Source organism: Chroicocephalus ridibundus, unplaced genomic scaffold (assembly GCF_963924245.1).
Source record: "Chroicocephalus ridibundus unplaced genomic scaffold, bChrRid1.1 SCAFFOLD_83, whole genome shotgun sequence".
NCBI classification, from domain to species: domain Eukaryota; kingdom Metazoa; phylum Chordata; class Aves; order Charadriiformes; family Laridae; genus Chroicocephalus; species Chroicocephalus ridibundus.
In genome coordinates, this window is record NW_026961531.1 from 13,760 (window position 1) to 29,875 (window position 16,116).

At 56.9% G+C, this 16,116-nt stretch overlaps 1 protein-coding gene across 1 annotated transcript; it reads left to right on the plus strand.

Moving 5' to 3' along the window:
- Window positions 1–1,639: 1,639 nt before the first annotated feature.
- On the plus strand, window positions 1,640–12,099 carry LOC134509466 (adenylate cyclase type 10-like). The gene is given in 17 exon segments (XM_063322007.1): window positions 1,640–1,706; window positions 2,592–2,630; window positions 3,035–3,178; window positions 3,504–3,656; window positions 4,549–4,637; window positions 5,207–5,398; window positions 5,512–5,633; window positions 6,173–6,177; window positions 7,435–7,588; window positions 8,295–8,487; window positions 9,024–9,110; window positions 9,170–9,293; window positions 9,939–10,277; window positions 10,514–10,553; window positions 11,050–11,272; window positions 11,666–11,764; window positions 11,923–12,099. Coding segments are annotated over 17 exon segments (2,247 nt in total).
- The last annotated feature ends 4,017 nt before the right edge of the window (window positions 12,100–16,116 follow it).

The following is a 16,116-nucleotide window of genomic DNA, read 5'->3' on the forward strand; positions in this document are numbered from 1 at the left end:
CTCAGCAGCCTGCCCACCAGCTGACAGCCCTCAGCAGAGGCCGAGGGCTTCTGCCGGCTTCCAAAAGCCCCAAAAAGAGCTTTGCGTCGGCCCTTTTCGCTGCAGATCCCTTCCCCAGCACAGTCTTACCTGCCCTGAAGCTGGTCTCTGCGGCTTGCCCTGCTCTTGCTCTTTGCGCCATAATGAAAGAATTTCCAACTCGTTCCGCTGGTTCCGGAGCAGCAGAATCAGGGCGGTTAAAGGTGTTGGGTGGCCGTGAGGCGTCTCGGTCGTATTTAAAGCACCCGTTGTGTGTTTATTTTATTAATTGGTCCTTATTTGCGTAAATTAACGCGGCGTTTGGGAGGGAACATGGAGGGTTTGATTAGTTGAAGGAAGGAAATGGAAAGAAAGGCGTCTTGTCTCTCCCAACAGTATAAAAAAGGCTGATTTTTTTTGTTTCCGGGCCACCAGATTTTGATGACTTTGTTTAATTTTTGCTGAATATTCATGTCCAGTGGAAAGAAAAATAATCTATATTTTGGTTCTGTTTTTCTCTTGAAAGGACCAATCCTCAGGTCTGGGCCTCGATAAACTCCTGTCCCCAAAGCAGAAGGCGTGTGGGAACGTTCTCCTTGGGCTTCTCAAGGCTTGTATTTTTCAAAATAAACCTCAAAGGAACGTTTTTATCTAGCCCTTAACGATTCCAAAGGGAAACCGGCTGCCTTCCGGAAACGAAGACGGGCCTCCCAGTAAGGCTGGAGTCAGCGGCAGCCCTGCCAGCTGGGAGGACTGGGAGTTTTTCACCAAAAAACCTGGGGGCTGTTTCCTTTTCAACAAAGAAAAAGAAGTGGGATGCTGCAGCGCTCAGTGATTTTTAAAATTCCATAGAAAGGGATGAGTTTTGAGCAGTTTGTCTCTGGAGGCGGGGTGGGAAAGCGAGTGCCGAGAGAATGTGGCCCATGTTCTCCGGCGCCAGGACGGCTTGCCGATGCTCCAGGCCGCTCTGGCCAGTGGCAAAGGCCTGCTGGGGCGAGACGGCGGTGGCCGGGATGGCCAGGTACTGCCGGCTCTGCCACCCCCACCATTCCCCCTCCGCCCACCTCGTCTCTCCCTGTCTCTCCGTCCCCCGGCCCACATGGCAGAGGAGCAGGCGAGGGAGGATGTGGGGGTTATGCTGAGTTCCCCCCAAAAGTGGTGGGTCACGGCCCCAAAATGTCTGGAAGTTGGGCGGGGGTCGCAGTGTTTAAAAAACGTTCAAACCTGTAACTCTGGGTGTGAGGCACTGAAATAGAGAACAAGCTCTTCTTTTGATAGCTATTGAAAAATAATATTAATTTCTGTATCTAGAAGGAGACAAAAATAAAAAGCTCTCTCTCTAAGGATGAAATTATGTCATGGTATGAAATTATTTTGTGGTATGAAATAATGCTGTGGGCCAGCCTGGGTCAAGTGCCCAGGCCGCGCTCCTCCTCATCTCTACACCTGGGAAGGCTTAAAAGCACCGAGACCTCTAATCCCACATAGGCTAGCTGGCTATGAAGTACATATTTTCCCAAATTCAGACAAGAGAGTTCTAGAAGTGCAGTTTTCCCCAGCATTACAAGAGAAGTTAGTGCCGTGTCGCTCACAGCAAAACACCGGGCAATGGCGGTGACAGATGGAAGGCAGAGGCACTGATGAGCTGGCGCAAACGCTCAATGAGTACCTGTGTGACATTTTGGAGGGTAGGAGCCGTGCTGCAGGACTGTGTGGCATCGAGCCGTGATGGTGGAGGGTGGAGGCAGCCTGGTCCTGCCTCCTTGGAAGGGCTGGGGCTTTCTGTGAGGAACGGCGAGCGCAGCCAGGGTCTGCTGGCGGGTCCGCACCAGCACGGGTCCTTTGTGCTCCCCGCTGCGGCCGAGGAGGCACCCACTTTCTCAGCAGCCACCTCGGTGCCTCTGGCGTGAACAGCCGTCTCAGTGCTGCGTCAGGGCCCAGAGCAGGCTGAGGGCATCCAGCAAGTGCTCCAGGGTCTGGAGCGTCTGTGCTATGAGGAAAGGCTGAGAGAGCTGGGCCTGGTTTGCCTGGAGAAGAGAAGGCTTGCGGGGGGGACCTTAGAAATGTGCCTACAACCTGAAGAGAGGGTGCAAAGAGGACAGAGCCAGGTTCTCCCCAGTGGTGCCCAGAGTGGAACAGGGGGTTCCCTCTGTGCATCAGGAAACACTTTTTGACTGTGAGGGTGACTGAGCACTGGCAGAGGTTGCCCAGGGAGCTTGTGAAGTCTCCCTCCTCAGAGCTATTCCGAAACCATCAGCCACCGTCCTGGTCAGCTGGCTCTGTGCAGCCGGGCTTGAGCAGCGGGGTTGGACCAGATGGACCCCAGAGGTCCCTTCCAGCCTCCACCTTTCTGAGGTTTGGTGGCATCTGGAGGCCCTGCCTCCCTGCCTGCTGTGCGGGTACAAGGGCTGTGACCACCGTGAGCCTGGGAGAGAGGCCGGAGCGGTGCTTTCCTGAGCTGTGCCCCACAGTGCACCCTTGCCCCGCTGCTCCCCCCAGGCAGAGGGCCTTGCTCGGTGGCTTCTGGAAGAAGGTGTCCACATGACTCTGCCTTTTCTTCCCTCTCTCCACAGAGTTCCTGATTTTTGGAGGAGACATCTTGAAGTTTGCTGGTAGGTTCTTGGGACGACGATGACCTCGGGCACTGAGCTGTAACATTTAACTCCTGTGGCGGCCGTTTGCTGTGCGCTCCTTCTCAAGAGGCTCTGTGCAGCGCCTTGAGCCAGCTCTTTGGCCACGCACGCACCCCTCCAGCAGTGCCCTCTCTCCAGTGCTGCAGCTGCAGAGGAGCGCTCGGGACAGGGGGTGTCACCGCTGCCAGCCGTCTGCTGCTGTGGCTGGCCCGGGATAGGAGAGGTGTCCTGGTGCCCAGGACATGGTCCTCCAGGACGATGGCCTCCCACAAGCCCATCTTCCTCCGCACGGCGGCTGGTTTCTGCTGTCTCTGCAGAACCAGACCATAGGTCGGGGAGAGTCAGGTCTCGGCAGAGCCTTTACCTTCCCTCCCTTTCCCCAGGAGATGCTGTGCTGGTGCTGTGGAGAACACCACCCCAGGAGGTGGCCAGGACCATCAGCCTGGTGCTGCACTGTAGCCGGCAGATCCAGAAGAAGTACGGAAGGCGTGACACAGATGTGGGGCAGAAGATCCAACTGAAGATAGGTACGGGCGCTGTGCCAGACGCAGATGTGTGGCACTCTGCCATGCCACAGGGTGCTTCTGGTTTGCTGGGCTTCTGGGGCAGGCAGCTGGGGATGACGCCTGGCGCACTCAACACATTCTCAATGTCAACTCGGTTCATCTATTTCTAGATGCCTGTTTTAGGGACTCGTGTCAGCGTCTCCCCGAGGAGGAGGGAGGATGCTCTACCCCTCCGTAATGCCCGTCTCCCCGCTGGGCTTCAGAGGAGCTTCTGAGCAGCCGAGATGCTGGGGGCTGTGGAGTTCCAAATGTTCCCTGTGTCAGTTCTGCTTCTCCTTCTCCCCAGGGATCTCTGCAGGGACCATGAGCCTCCCGGTTTTCGGAGATGAGAGCTGGCAACACTTCTGCATTTTTGGCCCGTGCCTGGCTGAAGTTCGTGATGCCGAAGAGGTTGCGGGTGCAGGTGAAGTTTTCCTCTCGGCCACCTGCTGGGAGCTCTGTGAGCAGCACCGGCTGAGGACCAAGCATCTCGCAGGCACAAGAGCTGTGCAGGCAGGTGGATGGGACGGCCTCGAGAGCCATTCTGAGGGCCTGGGCCTGGCCATGAAGGAGGGAGGTGTCGGAAGGCTGAGGAGATGAATGTGGAGAGAGTTGTAGGTGGGAAAACGGGCAGGCAGGGGAAGGTCTTGTCCTTCCACCTCAAGGCTAACCGTGGGCTGGGCTTTCTTGCTTTGAGGGGTCAGGAGGCGCTGGGAGGGTTTGAGCCCCAGCAGCAATGTCCTCTGTGGGCCATGGAGCTGTGGTTGCTTGGAGATGGGCATGCTTGGAGAATGGCTGTCCAGCTCCGGTGCTTCTGAGGAAGCACTGCTGTCCCATCCAGCCAGGTGGGCTACTTCTCCCCTTCTCTGGGCAGTGACGGTGGAGGGCAGGCTCTGTCCCCTGGGACTCCTGGGGAGGCCAGTGGCAGTGCTTTCATTCTGTGTGTCTTCAGGTGACGGGCATGGATCCGATGCCTTGGTCCGAATGCCAAGACGCCTTACGCAAGCTCGTACAAGACCCAATGAGACACCGCTCAAAACGGGAAGGTGAGTGCCCACTTCCCCTTGCTCTGTGATTGTCCCGAAAGGTGGGGCTTTGCTGCTTCAGGGGCCAGAGAGGAACCACCTCCTCCCTCTTCCCTCTGTCCGTTAGCACTCAGGATGTTGGGCCTCCCAGGGCGGCGGCTGCTGCCGCCTCCTCCTTCCAGGGGAGAGCTCTGCCCTCAGCATCTGGAGGTGGCAACATGAGCAAGCGCAGAAGACTCTTTCTCCCCCAGTTCCAGGGCCAGGCCCTGCTTTGCAACAGCTCGTAGTCCCGTCCGCCCAGCGACCACCTGCCTTTTCTCTCCTCAGGTGCCATGAGGCCTGCTCTTCTCTTGCCCAGTGACCTGAACGCCAAGGATGTGCTTAGGAAGTACATACCAGTCGCTGCTCTCGGGAAGGTACGGCAAGGCCACTGCTGCTGGGGGCTGCATTTTTGGAGGGCAGAAGAAGTGGTGCCTTGCAGAGATGGAGTTCTTATGGGAACAGACCAATCAAAGAAAATGCACCCTGCGATGACAACGCAGGGAAACTGAGCCCAGGGGCACCGGTGCTGCACCATTGTCTGCGTTGTCCTCAGAGAGACATGGGTGGCAGGAGGAGGACTCCTGTCCCTCTGTCTTTTCCGTGGCTATGGTTCTGGGTGTGCTGCGGACACAACGGTGGGATAAAGGGGAGATTCCCCTGAAGTCCCTGGAGCATCCCTGAGGGTCTCCCCTCATGTCCGTACCGGTCCCCAGATGGCGTGTTAGCGGAGCAGCCTTCTCTCCTTTGTCATTTGTGTTATGACTCGGCGTCTGCCTGCCGCAGGCTGGGCGGCCTGCACGCCCTTTTGCACCGAGAGGAGGATTTATCCCTTCCTCTGCTATTACCCGCTATCGCCAGCACGCCTGCTCTCCCTCGGTACTGGTGTGGGCAGTAAGAGCCCGGGAGAGCAGGCTGGTGAAGCCGTCGTGCTCTTGTCTTCCAGCTCGATGCAGGACTGCCCATGGATCTCCTCTCTGAGCTACGGCCAGTCACCTGCATCTTTGTCCAGCTGCAGCTTGCTGCAGGTACCAGCTCGGAGCATCTCAGCACCGTCCTCAAGGAGGCCAGCAGGGTGATGCTAGAAATCCTCTCTCCTCACAAGGGCCACATCAACAAAGTCCTCCTGTGTGATAAAGTGAGTGGGGGGGAACGGTGGCCTCCCCCAGCGCCAGAGGGTGGGCAGTGAGCACGAGGGAGAGACTCCCTCTTAGGCGCTGTAGCAACATGTTCCACATCTGTCCTGGGCAGGGCTGCACGTTCCTCTGCGTGCTGGGACTCCCTGGAAACAAGCTGCCCTGTGAGAGCATTCACGCCCTGCAGAGTGCTCTGGAGATCTTCAACTCGTGCTCCACCATGCTCAAGGAAAGAGAGTGAGTGTGTGGCGGGGGTCGGCGGGGTGCATGCTGCCTGGGACGGCGCAAGGGGGCTTCCCAGAAAGAGACGTGCCTTCTAGCTTGCTCTTCCTTGCCCCTGGCAGGAAGGAGGCAGTGCCCTGAGAGGTGGCAGGCAACCCCTGGGCTCAGCCCACGGCAGCCAGACGGAGTCCCTCCAAGCACACTCTGCTGGCCACCGCACTGGAAAGAGCCCTCGTGAGGGCCAGAGGCCGTTGCGGCCAGAGGCAGGCCCTTCTGGGCCACTGCCCCATGAACGGGGATGGGGCCCAGCCACCTGATCCCAAGTGGCTGTCATCGCCAGGCGGTGACATGGCGGGTGCCTTCTTCCCTCTCTCTTTGCTCACAAGAGGGCTGTGGTAACTTTTAGTGCCTTGCTGGGAAGGGAGAGGCTTTTACCAGGGATGGTGTTGCCTGCAGCAGCCCTAAGAAAGCGCCGCCTGTCTTGGTCTCTGCTTGCTTGATGTCTTTGGGTGGAAAACGAGGTGGGGCGCCTGCTGCTCCCTGCTGTCTTCCAGACCTGGTAGGAAGGTTGCTTCCAACTGTGGAGCTGCTCACAGCCTGGGGGCTAAACTGATCCCTGTCTTTGGGGTCAGGAAAGAGATTTCCTTCTGCCAAATCGATGGAGAGTTTTGAGGGTGGGTTCTCCTCCTTGTACTCCTCAGAGCTGCTTTCTTGGCAGCATCTGGGCGAAGACACGGCAATGTCAGGAGGCAGGGGATGCCTGTATTCACTCGGGGTCTTGCCGAATGTTTTGGGCCCTGTTGTGGGTTAACCCCGCTTGGCAGCTCAGCCCCACAGAGCCACTCGCTCCCCACAGTGGGATGGGGAAGAGAGTCGGAAGGGTTAAAGTGAGAGCACTGGTGCGCTGAGATACAGACAGCTTAATAGGGAAAGCAAAAGCTGCACACACGCCCAAAGCAAAATCAGGCATTCATTCACTGCTTCCCATGGGCGGGCAGGCGTCTTGCCATTTTGAGGAAAGCAAGGTTTCATCACGTGTGACGGTGACTTGGGAAGACAAATGCCATCACTCCGAACGTCCCCCCTTCCTCCTTTCCGCTGGATTTTCTTGCTGAGCACGGTGTTGTATGGTCTGGAATAGGCCTTTGGGCAGTTGGGGTCAGCTGTGGCGGCTGTGGCGGCTGTGCTGCCTCCCAGCTTCTTGTGCACCCCCAGACTGTTCGCCAGCGGGGCAGCGTGAGCAATGGAAAAGGCCTCGACGCTGCGCGGGCGCTCTTCAGCCATAACTAAAACATGGTTGTGTTATCAACAGCGATGTTTGGTCACAAATACAAAACATAGACCTGTACAGGCTGTTGCCAAATAAAATTAACTCTAGCCCGGACCAAACCAGAACGGGACTGACGACGCTGCCTTAGCTACTGGAAGGTGCTGTGCAGCTCACGGCACAGCGAGGAGATGCTTTGAGTCTGTTTGGGACGCAGCTGCCTGAACCGGCTGCAGTCATCCCTTACAGTCTCGTGCTGGATCGCTGCGGGGAGTCGCATGGGGCCGGCAGAATCTCTGTGCCTGTGGGATAGGGGAGAGGGCGAGGGGGCTGCGCTGTGGGGCAGGCAAGCAGGTGGCCCCGTGACTGCTCTGAGGAAGGCAGAGGTGCCCAAGCGTGGATGAGCAGGTGGGAAGGAGGCCTGGGTGCCGGCAGGCTGGCCGATGTGGTAGCGGGGAGGGAAGCTGCGGTGGAGGGTGCCCGCAAAAGGGACGGCTCTTTGCTTTTCAGCACGCCCCCAGCAGCTCGTTCTCTGGTTTGTCTTCGCAGGTCGGAAGCAGGAGACTGACCTCTTTGTCAGCTGCTTGAACGCCTATAGGGATTCAGGCCAAAGGAACATCCTGGCGGTTGAGGGCACGATGGGCTGTGGAAAGAGCCACTTACTTGCTGAACTGGCCTCTCTAGGCCAGGATGCTGGCCACAGGTACAGGTTTTCCACCTGTAGCTTTGGGACGCTGCCCCTGCCCATCCCCTGACAGCCGTGGAACGCTCCAGCCCCTCTGCCAGGGTACCTGGCCCTTGGACTGCAGCCTCCTGACAGAGCCTCCTGGAGACACTGCCTGGGAGCACCTGCGTGCTGCGCTCCCGCCTCTGCCTCTTTGGGGAGTTGGAGGTGGCTTCTGCAGCCACGGCCTTTCCTCCTTCACCCCTGGGTCAGGCGCAGATAGAAGGAAAGAGCCCAAGCTCAGTGCTTTTCATCCCACTCCAGACCCCAGAGACAGCAGGGCTGCCTGTCTCGGAAGCCCTGCTCGCCCTCGGCGTGTTTCCCAGGAGGAGCACGGGGGCCTGTGCTCTGGCAGGCAGACCGATAAGGTCTGGAGCCCAAAGGCAAACCCACCACTTGCTCCATTCTTGCCTCTCAGCCCCGTGAGTTCCTCTGCAGGGGGCACGTAGGGAGACCTTGGCCGGCGCTGCAGAGACACAGGCTCTGGACCCGGCTCTCCCGGTGGCTTGGCAGCAACTGCCCCTCTGTGCCCTTTCTCGTACGAGGAGGGAAAAGCTTGGCCTTCTGTGGGAAGCGCTTGGAGATGGGGGGCTGAAGAGCTCCCCGCAAAGGGCACCTCCGCCCCCCTTGTCTTAGAAGGCTGGGGCTGTGGGGAATCTCAGCGCCTTTTGCTTTTGCACCGCAGCGTGGTTGCCCTGGAACTGCTGGAGATCGACATGAGGCAGCCCTTCTCTGCCATCCGCATGCTGATGGCCAGGGCCCTGGGCCTCCAGGACTGTGAATCGCACGGCGACAGGCAGCGCGTGCTGAAGACAAAGCTGCAAGGGACAATCGAAAAGAGCAGCTACTGCCTCCTCAATGACATTTTCTGCGTCAAGGTGAGAGCCAGAGGCCCCTGTGGACGTTGAGAAGGCCTTCTCCTGAGCTTGTCTGGGTCTGACCTTGAGTGGGCACGCTGCTGGGAGTGCCTTAGCTCCGGGATGGGCATTGCGGGGGTCACAGTGAGTATTTCCCATGCCTGGGCCCGGGGGGCTCCCTGTCTGTGGGGCTGGTGTCCTGCGCCGCATCCGCAGTGCCCGGTGCCTTGTTCGGCACCCTGGAAGTGTCACTGGAGAGAGGCTGTTCCTGACCTCGTGCCGAGGTCACCGCTGTGCGAGGGGTCTGCCCCAGCCAGCCCACGATTCCCACAGCCAGAGAACCGGCTCAGCCCAAGCCCCAGCTCTGCAGAGACCCTCAGCAGAGGGCCTTTGCTTTAGGCTCTGGGTGGAGTCCTCACTGCAGCTCCCTGCCCCTGTGCTGGGCAGAGGTGAGGGGCTGAGGCCGTCAGAGGCGGTGGGCTCTGCGGTCTTGCGTGCTGGGTAGGTGTGCCGAGCCCCGGAGCCGTGTTTCTCCCTGACTCTGCTTTTCTGGCCAGTTTCCCATTTCGGACAATGATCGCGAGATGGATGAAACTCAAAGAAAACTGGAATTGCACTCGACTCGGCTGAAAGTGCTGGAGAAGGTGAGCATTTCTCCTTCCTTCCCCCTGGGTCAGAGAAGGAAAAACCCTGCCGTCTGCAGGCTCTGTACTCGTTGGACGAGCTGGTGAGCGACAACATCCTGAAGCGGCTGAAAAACACAGAGGTGCCAGAAGATGTGCAAGATCCTACCGAGGGGCCAGCCACCTCTTCACAGGTGGAGAGCAGTAAGTGGTAGCGGGCAGGTGGACACGGGAGCTCCCAGCTGTGTCCCGGCAGGGCTCCCCAGGGCATGGTGCGCTTCCCCTGCTGTGAGGGGTGGCTGGGGCTCAGGCAGGCACGGCTCTTTGCGATGGGTTGTTCAAAGACCTTATGGGTCAGTCTCAAAGCCCGCTAGCTTTGCGCTGGAGGGAGGTTCCCACCAAGTGCCGTCCCGAGTGCTGCTCGTAGCGCAGGCACGGGAGGGCGTGTGGAGCCCCTGACATCCTCTCCCAGCCACCTGATCAAAGATGCTCTCCAGGTTGCCCCGGGGCCCTCGACGGGCTTTTATTCAGCTTTGACTCCCCTGTGGCGCAGGAGGAAGCTCAGGAGGCTGGGGACTGCCTTGCCAAGAGCAGGGAGAAAGTGCTGGACGGGGCTTGCTTGGGCTGGCGGTGACATGCCCAGCTCCTGCCTGGAGCGCAGCTGAGCGCTGTGTCCGCGGGGCTGGGCTAGCGTCAGCAAGGCAAGCTGGTCCCTTTTGCCCCGTGCTGCAAGGCTCGGTGTGCAGCAGTGCTGGTTGGCTGGCAAGGATGCACGCCAAGGCATGACTCTCGTGCCCCGGCTGCGACGGCTCTGAGCTGGGGCTGATGCCGAGGCCCTTTGCCTTGCAGGTGTGCAGAGGCCCTCTCCCAGCACGAGGACCGAGGAGCAGCAGCCTGGCGTCCTGGCCTTCTGCGTCCCACTGCTGCAGAAGGCTGCGTACGAGCTGTGGCCCGAGAGCCAGTGAGTTGCCTTGAACGGCAAGTGTGCCGCCTTCCTGGAGCAGCACGCGCACAAATGCAGGAGCTGCGGCCAAGGGGAGTTTGTCGCCTTCCACCACTTCGCCGTCACCAGCAGCCAGGATGGAGGCAGCTGTCGGGACCCTGCCAAGGGAGGCGACTCATGCAGCTGGGAGGCCTTGGTGCTGGCTGGAGAAGAGCTGAAGCGGGATAGGACCCATGCCACTGGGGGTACGCTGTGCACCGTGCTCCACAGCCCGGGCCCTCCAGGAGCCCAGGGGTGTATGCTGGGGATCGGCTGGGAGGAGGTCTGCCGGGGACGAGCCCAGGTGCTGAGGACAACCACCGCAGACTTTGCTCAGCGTGTCGGCACCCTCGCAAGGGTCCTTGAAGCCCAGTGGGAGAGCGAGAGCAGCTCTTCCCCTGGGGCAGGCGAGGAGGTGTCTAACCCCCTGTTTTCTTTGCAGATGCCGCAGAGCAGCAGGCTTTCACAGAGGAGGAAACTGGGTGAGCAGACAAGGGTTTGATTCTTTGTAAAGGCAGGGAGCTCAGGGGTCTCCAGAGGAGACCAAGGAAGCGCTGGCATTTGCCTGCCGGTTGTGACTCTAGCTTGAGGAAGAGGCTTTCCGTGGGGTGGGAGCTGGGAAGAGATGGCCACGGAGATGAGACAGTGCTTGAGGAAGCCCGTGGGCTCCTAGTGATGGTCACACTACGCTGGAGCAGGCCTTGCTTTCCAGTTCCTCGAGAGGAGCGCTACAAGATCTGCAGGGGAAAAGCCACCACAGGGAGCCGGGTGGTTTGCCTGGGGGAGGTGACAGAAAGCCCAGCTTGTCGTCTTCTCCCTGGCAACAAAGCAGCTGTAGGAGTCATGCCTGCCCGTGGGCTCGCGCTCTGCTTTGAACAAAGGGCTTTTGATGGCCTCTCTGTGGGGCAAAAGACCAGTGTAGGTGATGCCTGTGCATTCTTTGCTCTCTTCTTCCCCTGGGAACGGTGCTCTGACTAGTGTGGCGGAGCAGCTTCTGCCAGAGGGCGAACAGACAACTGAGCTGCCCGACGAGACCGACAGGCAGCACAACGGCACACACTGGTGTGAATGCCGAGCCATCGTGGAATCGGTGCTTGTGCCTTTGGCTCGCCACTACGTGGCAATGGGCGATGCCGACCGAGCCTTTTACTACCTTCTGGAGTGTGCTGCTGCCTACCTGCACGTCTCCAACAGCTACGTGGTGAGTTGCCTCGCTCGCCAGTGCCCACCGTGCACGGAGTCCTCTCAGTCAGCTGGCTCTGGGCAGGACAACTTCACCGCTGCAATAGGGCATGCCTTGACGGGGCCTTGGAAGGGACATGCTGGGGTCAGAGCCTGACTTCTTCCTCCGGCTTGCCTCTTCTGTGGACGGAGACACAGGCCACCGTGCCCATAGCAGGAGGGGAATTAGCAGGGAGGGGATCTGAAGGAGCACTGGTGCCTGTGCTCTGAGCCGGCGTGACTGTGTTGGGGCGGGCATCAGCAGGGGGAGAAACGGGTCCTCTTAAGACACATGCCAGAGGCAACAGGGGAGGACGAGGCTGGCCATGGGCTCTGCATCACGCTCACCTGCTCTCTCTGTGCTTGCGCAAAGGCCCTCATGAAACTGAACGAAGCGGAGGTCCTGAGGAAGATGAAAGCCACTGCGATAGCCTGCTTTGAAGAGGCCACCTTCTTCAGCCTCAAAGGGGAGGTAAAGAGACGGGGAGGTCTGGAGGGGTGTCCTGGGGGATGGAGCTGGATGCTTTCCCCGGTTGCAGGGCATATCCCTGGCATCACAAGCCACCGGCAGACTCCGTCAGTCTCTTGGCCGACTCGAGCAGATCAGGGTGTTTCCCTTTTCCTCTGCAGGTTTGCTGGTGTATGCAACGCCTTCGGCTGGCAGAGACAATGATGAGGGAGGCTTTGAGCTTGCTCAGAAGGAACTTCCCCGAGACCTCCCCTGGCGCCTTTGTCAAGGCTCAGGTGGAAAAGTTGCCTTGTGTCGCTTACGTGAGAGCAGCCTGCCTTCTGCAGAAGGGCCGGTAAGGAGCAGAACTGAGAACCCAGGGGAGGAAGAGCCATTTCCTACCTGGTCGCAGACCTGCCTGGGCTTGAGGCCACACGTGACCTGACGCCCGGCCCTTACAGGACCGAGGGGTTAAGGAGCGATATGCGGGTGGAATGGGGAACGACAGAGCCCCACACTCCCTCCCCCCTGCACGCTCCTTCCCCCCTGGGTAAAAAGCAGCTCGCAGCCGGGGGCTGTGCCTGCCGGCACGCGTCGACTGCGGCAGGGCCTTGGTGGTGGCTGGGGACAGTTGTGCCTGTCTAGAATAGCCACAGGATTTTCCCTTCAAGTATTCTACCACTTTATCAGGGTCCTGTAATTGTTCAGGGGTGAAGTCCCAGACCATTGGAGGTGAGAATTTCTCAGGTACCTGCCCATGTTCTCCCACATGCCATGCCACCCCTGACTATCCAGCCTCGGAGCAGATCTCCGGGTGGTAGTCTTAAATAGTCGCTTAACCCTAAACAAGACCTGGAACGTATTCAGGAGACCTAACACTAGGAACATGCTGGTTTGAGTATCCCAAGGATATTGAAAATTCTCAAAAGCTGTCATACCTGACCTGAAGGAGAAAAGGGAGGCAAAAGAGCTGGGGAAAGTGTCCCCCCCTGTTTCCCCTACAGACTAGGTGTAATTATTAATAAATTCTGAGAGATAGTGCCCAATGTACGGACAGGACAGCAAAACCACATAAACACCCCAAAATAGCTGTCTGAACAGTGATCTTATCATATCATAAACAGATATCGCACAGTACAGTAGAATGATAATCCTCATCCCTCTTCCAGACATGATAAACAGCATTGCAGGGAGTACATAAGCCATATAGGAATTTACATAACACAGCCATGAGAAGAAACCAAGCAACATGATGACCAGTGACTATTTACCTAATAAAATAAATGCATACAAAAAATTCGTTTTTCCAAGCTCTAGTTGGATTCTGTCATTATCTCAACCCTTCGAGCCCCGTGTTGGGCGTGAAAAAGGACTGTCGTGGTTTAGCCTCAGACGCTCGCTCAGGCCTTCCTCATTCAGGAAGAATCGGAAGAAAAAAAAGGCAAGACTCTTGGGTTGAGACAAAGGCAGTTTAACAGAACGGCAAAGGGAACAAGCAAACAACACCAATCACACGGACAGAGGAATAAACAAACACGATTACGGAACCCGCCGCTGCAGCCTGCTCCAAAAGGCGACTTCCTGCCCCCTCCCCTGGCAGCTCAGGGTGGGCATGGCTCACATGGCATGGAATACCAGGAAAAATTAACCCTATCCCCGCCGGAACCAGGACACTGAACCAGCTTCATCAAGTGGCATCCAGCAAAACTCTTTGAGATGGACATGATACCCATGGGCACGAACCACGATGAACTTCATTCCTCCCTGAGAATTTCATTCATCTTTCCTACCCTGAGATTCTGCTATGAGAGATGAAATCCTACAGTTATGAAATAAATGAACTTAGTGGACTTTTGTAGGTAAAATCATAATTGAGTAACCTGCATGTATCTGTCTATCTATCTGTACATATGGTGTATGGATAGATTCGATAGAGAAAGTATAAGTGATCTGAGCATGACACAAATGGTATGGAATAAGGGGTGGAATGTCCTGGTTTGAGGTAAAACAGAATCAACTTCCTGTTCAGTAATTTTGTTTGTTAGCTCGGCCTCTTCTAACTCTCTGAAATTAACAGCATGTTGTGTCTGAAACGGTTCGTTCAGAGTGATAAGAGAGTTTGTGCCACGGAATGGTGTGCGCAGAGGCTCTTGATTATACTTATTGCTATAACAACCAAGGTCAGCTCATTTCGTTATTTGCCCCATTGGAGGGGTCAGAAGTGGCAAAGCGCAGAGGGGTCCCACCTCCGGGGAGAAGCAGACAGGACAGGTGACCCAAAATTGACCAACAGGGGTATTCTATCCCATCTGCCCCATGCTCAGTATAAAAGCTGAGGGATCAAAGGGTCAGCTCTCTTCCTTCAATGGTCGATGTCCGAGGACGACCCTGTCTGTTCATCTGCCTTTGATCCTGATCCGTGTGTTCCTGACTCCATCTGTGGAACCCAGTTACCACCCTGTCCTGGTTCCAGTGGGGACAGGGTTAATTCTCCCCGGGCTCCGGCAGGGACACCCGTATTCCATCCCATGGGAGCCATGCCCAGCCTGTAGCCAGAAGCTGCCAGGGAAGGGGGGAAGGAAGTCTCACTTGGGAGCAGGCTGGGGCGTCCCGGGTCCGGTCAGTGAGCAGTGGTACTGTAATCATGTTTGTATATCCCTCTATCCGTGGTATTGGTGTTGTTTTCTTGTTACCTTTGCTGTTCTGTTAAATTGTCTTTGGCTCAACCCACGAGTTTTGCCTTTTTCTTCTGATTCTTTCCCATATTGGGAAAGCCCATGATGCAGTGAAATGCCGAAGTTAAGACTCAACAGCCTTGCTGACTATTAAGCAGGTATTCTTTATTGCAGCACCAGGCGCACAGGGGATTGCTCCACCTAATGTGCGCGCTGACTGATTTAGATGCACAGTTTAAAAACATGCTATGTATGCATGTTCACCAGTTTTCCAAGAAATGATTACCTATTCATTAACTCATTATTACAGGTTACTGCCCAGTCCCACATGCGCACTGGAGTCTCTCGGTGGTCTTCAGAGGCATCCGGTGGTCATTTAGTTCCTCCATTCCTCTTCATCATTGTGACTTCTGGGTGAACTGCAGACCTCTGCTCTACTTCTTTATTCTTGCTGGCGCAACAAAAGTGTTAGCTTTGACTAGTCTCTGCATTCCTCAGTAACCCTGGGCCCCTTGTTTTGAGAGATAACCTTCTACTACAAGGTTATATTGTCCTAAAGCATTCTGTCTTAAAAAATAGACAAATTCTGCCAGAGCTGCCAGAGCAGGCGCGGCCGTACCAACTGAGCTCCCCTGGAAGCACGCAGCCCCCCAGGTCGCCGGCTGCAGAGAGCGCCTTAATCTCCCAGGGCTGGTGGGTGGTAGAAGAGGTGACAGCTGCGTGAGGTGCCACCAGGGGGATGATCTACTCAGCCTGGCAGCAGAGCTGAAAGAGGAAACAGTAAGGCTGCGGCGCATCAGGGAGAGTGAGAAAGGAATGGATTGGTGGAAGCAGACTCTGACCTCCCTGAGTCAAAAACCAGAAGAGCCCCCAAAAAACCCCCGAGCTGAAGGAGATCTGGTCCCTTCGCCCTGCCACTGAAGGCAGTGGCCAAAAGGAGGCCAGTGAATGGAGGCTAGTCCCTACGAAGGGAGGAGAGCAAACTCCCTCCTTGCCCACATCCCCCAACCAGGTGCCTCTGCACAACAGGTATGAGGCTCTTGAGGAGGTAGGCCAGCCCATGGATGGCATGGAAGATGGTTTGGCTACACCAGAAGAGATGCCGGGACCAGCAAGGCCTACCCCCAGTTTAAAAACTGCCTCTGCAAGAGAGAAGAGGCGGGTTATAGTAGTAGGACACTGCCTTCTGAGGGGGACAGAAGGCCCAATATGCCGCGCAGACCCTCTTGACAGGGAGGTATGCTGCCTCCCCGGGGCCAGGGTCAGGGACGTCACTTGAAAACTTCCCAGCCCTGGATAAATCTGGCTAGCGGCATCAAGGGTAACAAGACCCAGGGAACTACAGGCCGGTCAGTCTCACCTCTGTGCCTGGCAAGGTCATGGAGCAGATCCTCCTGGAAACGCTACTAAGGCACATGGGAAATAGGGAGGTGATTGGTGACAGCCAACACGGCTTCACCAAAGGCAAATTGTGCCTGACACTGACAAATGTCTTACTCTTTGGTGTCTTTGGTGAAATTACAATAGAAACGGTGGCGGCTCTCTGTCAGTGAACGGACTTATTTCAGAGATAACTCACATAATATGTGTGCTTATTCTTGAACTTCAGTACCAATGTACCTTGACAGAAGAGGCTTGAAACAGTGCCTTCCTTCCCCGATTATTTCAGAATACGCTGGATTCTTTCAAAACACGCTGGAT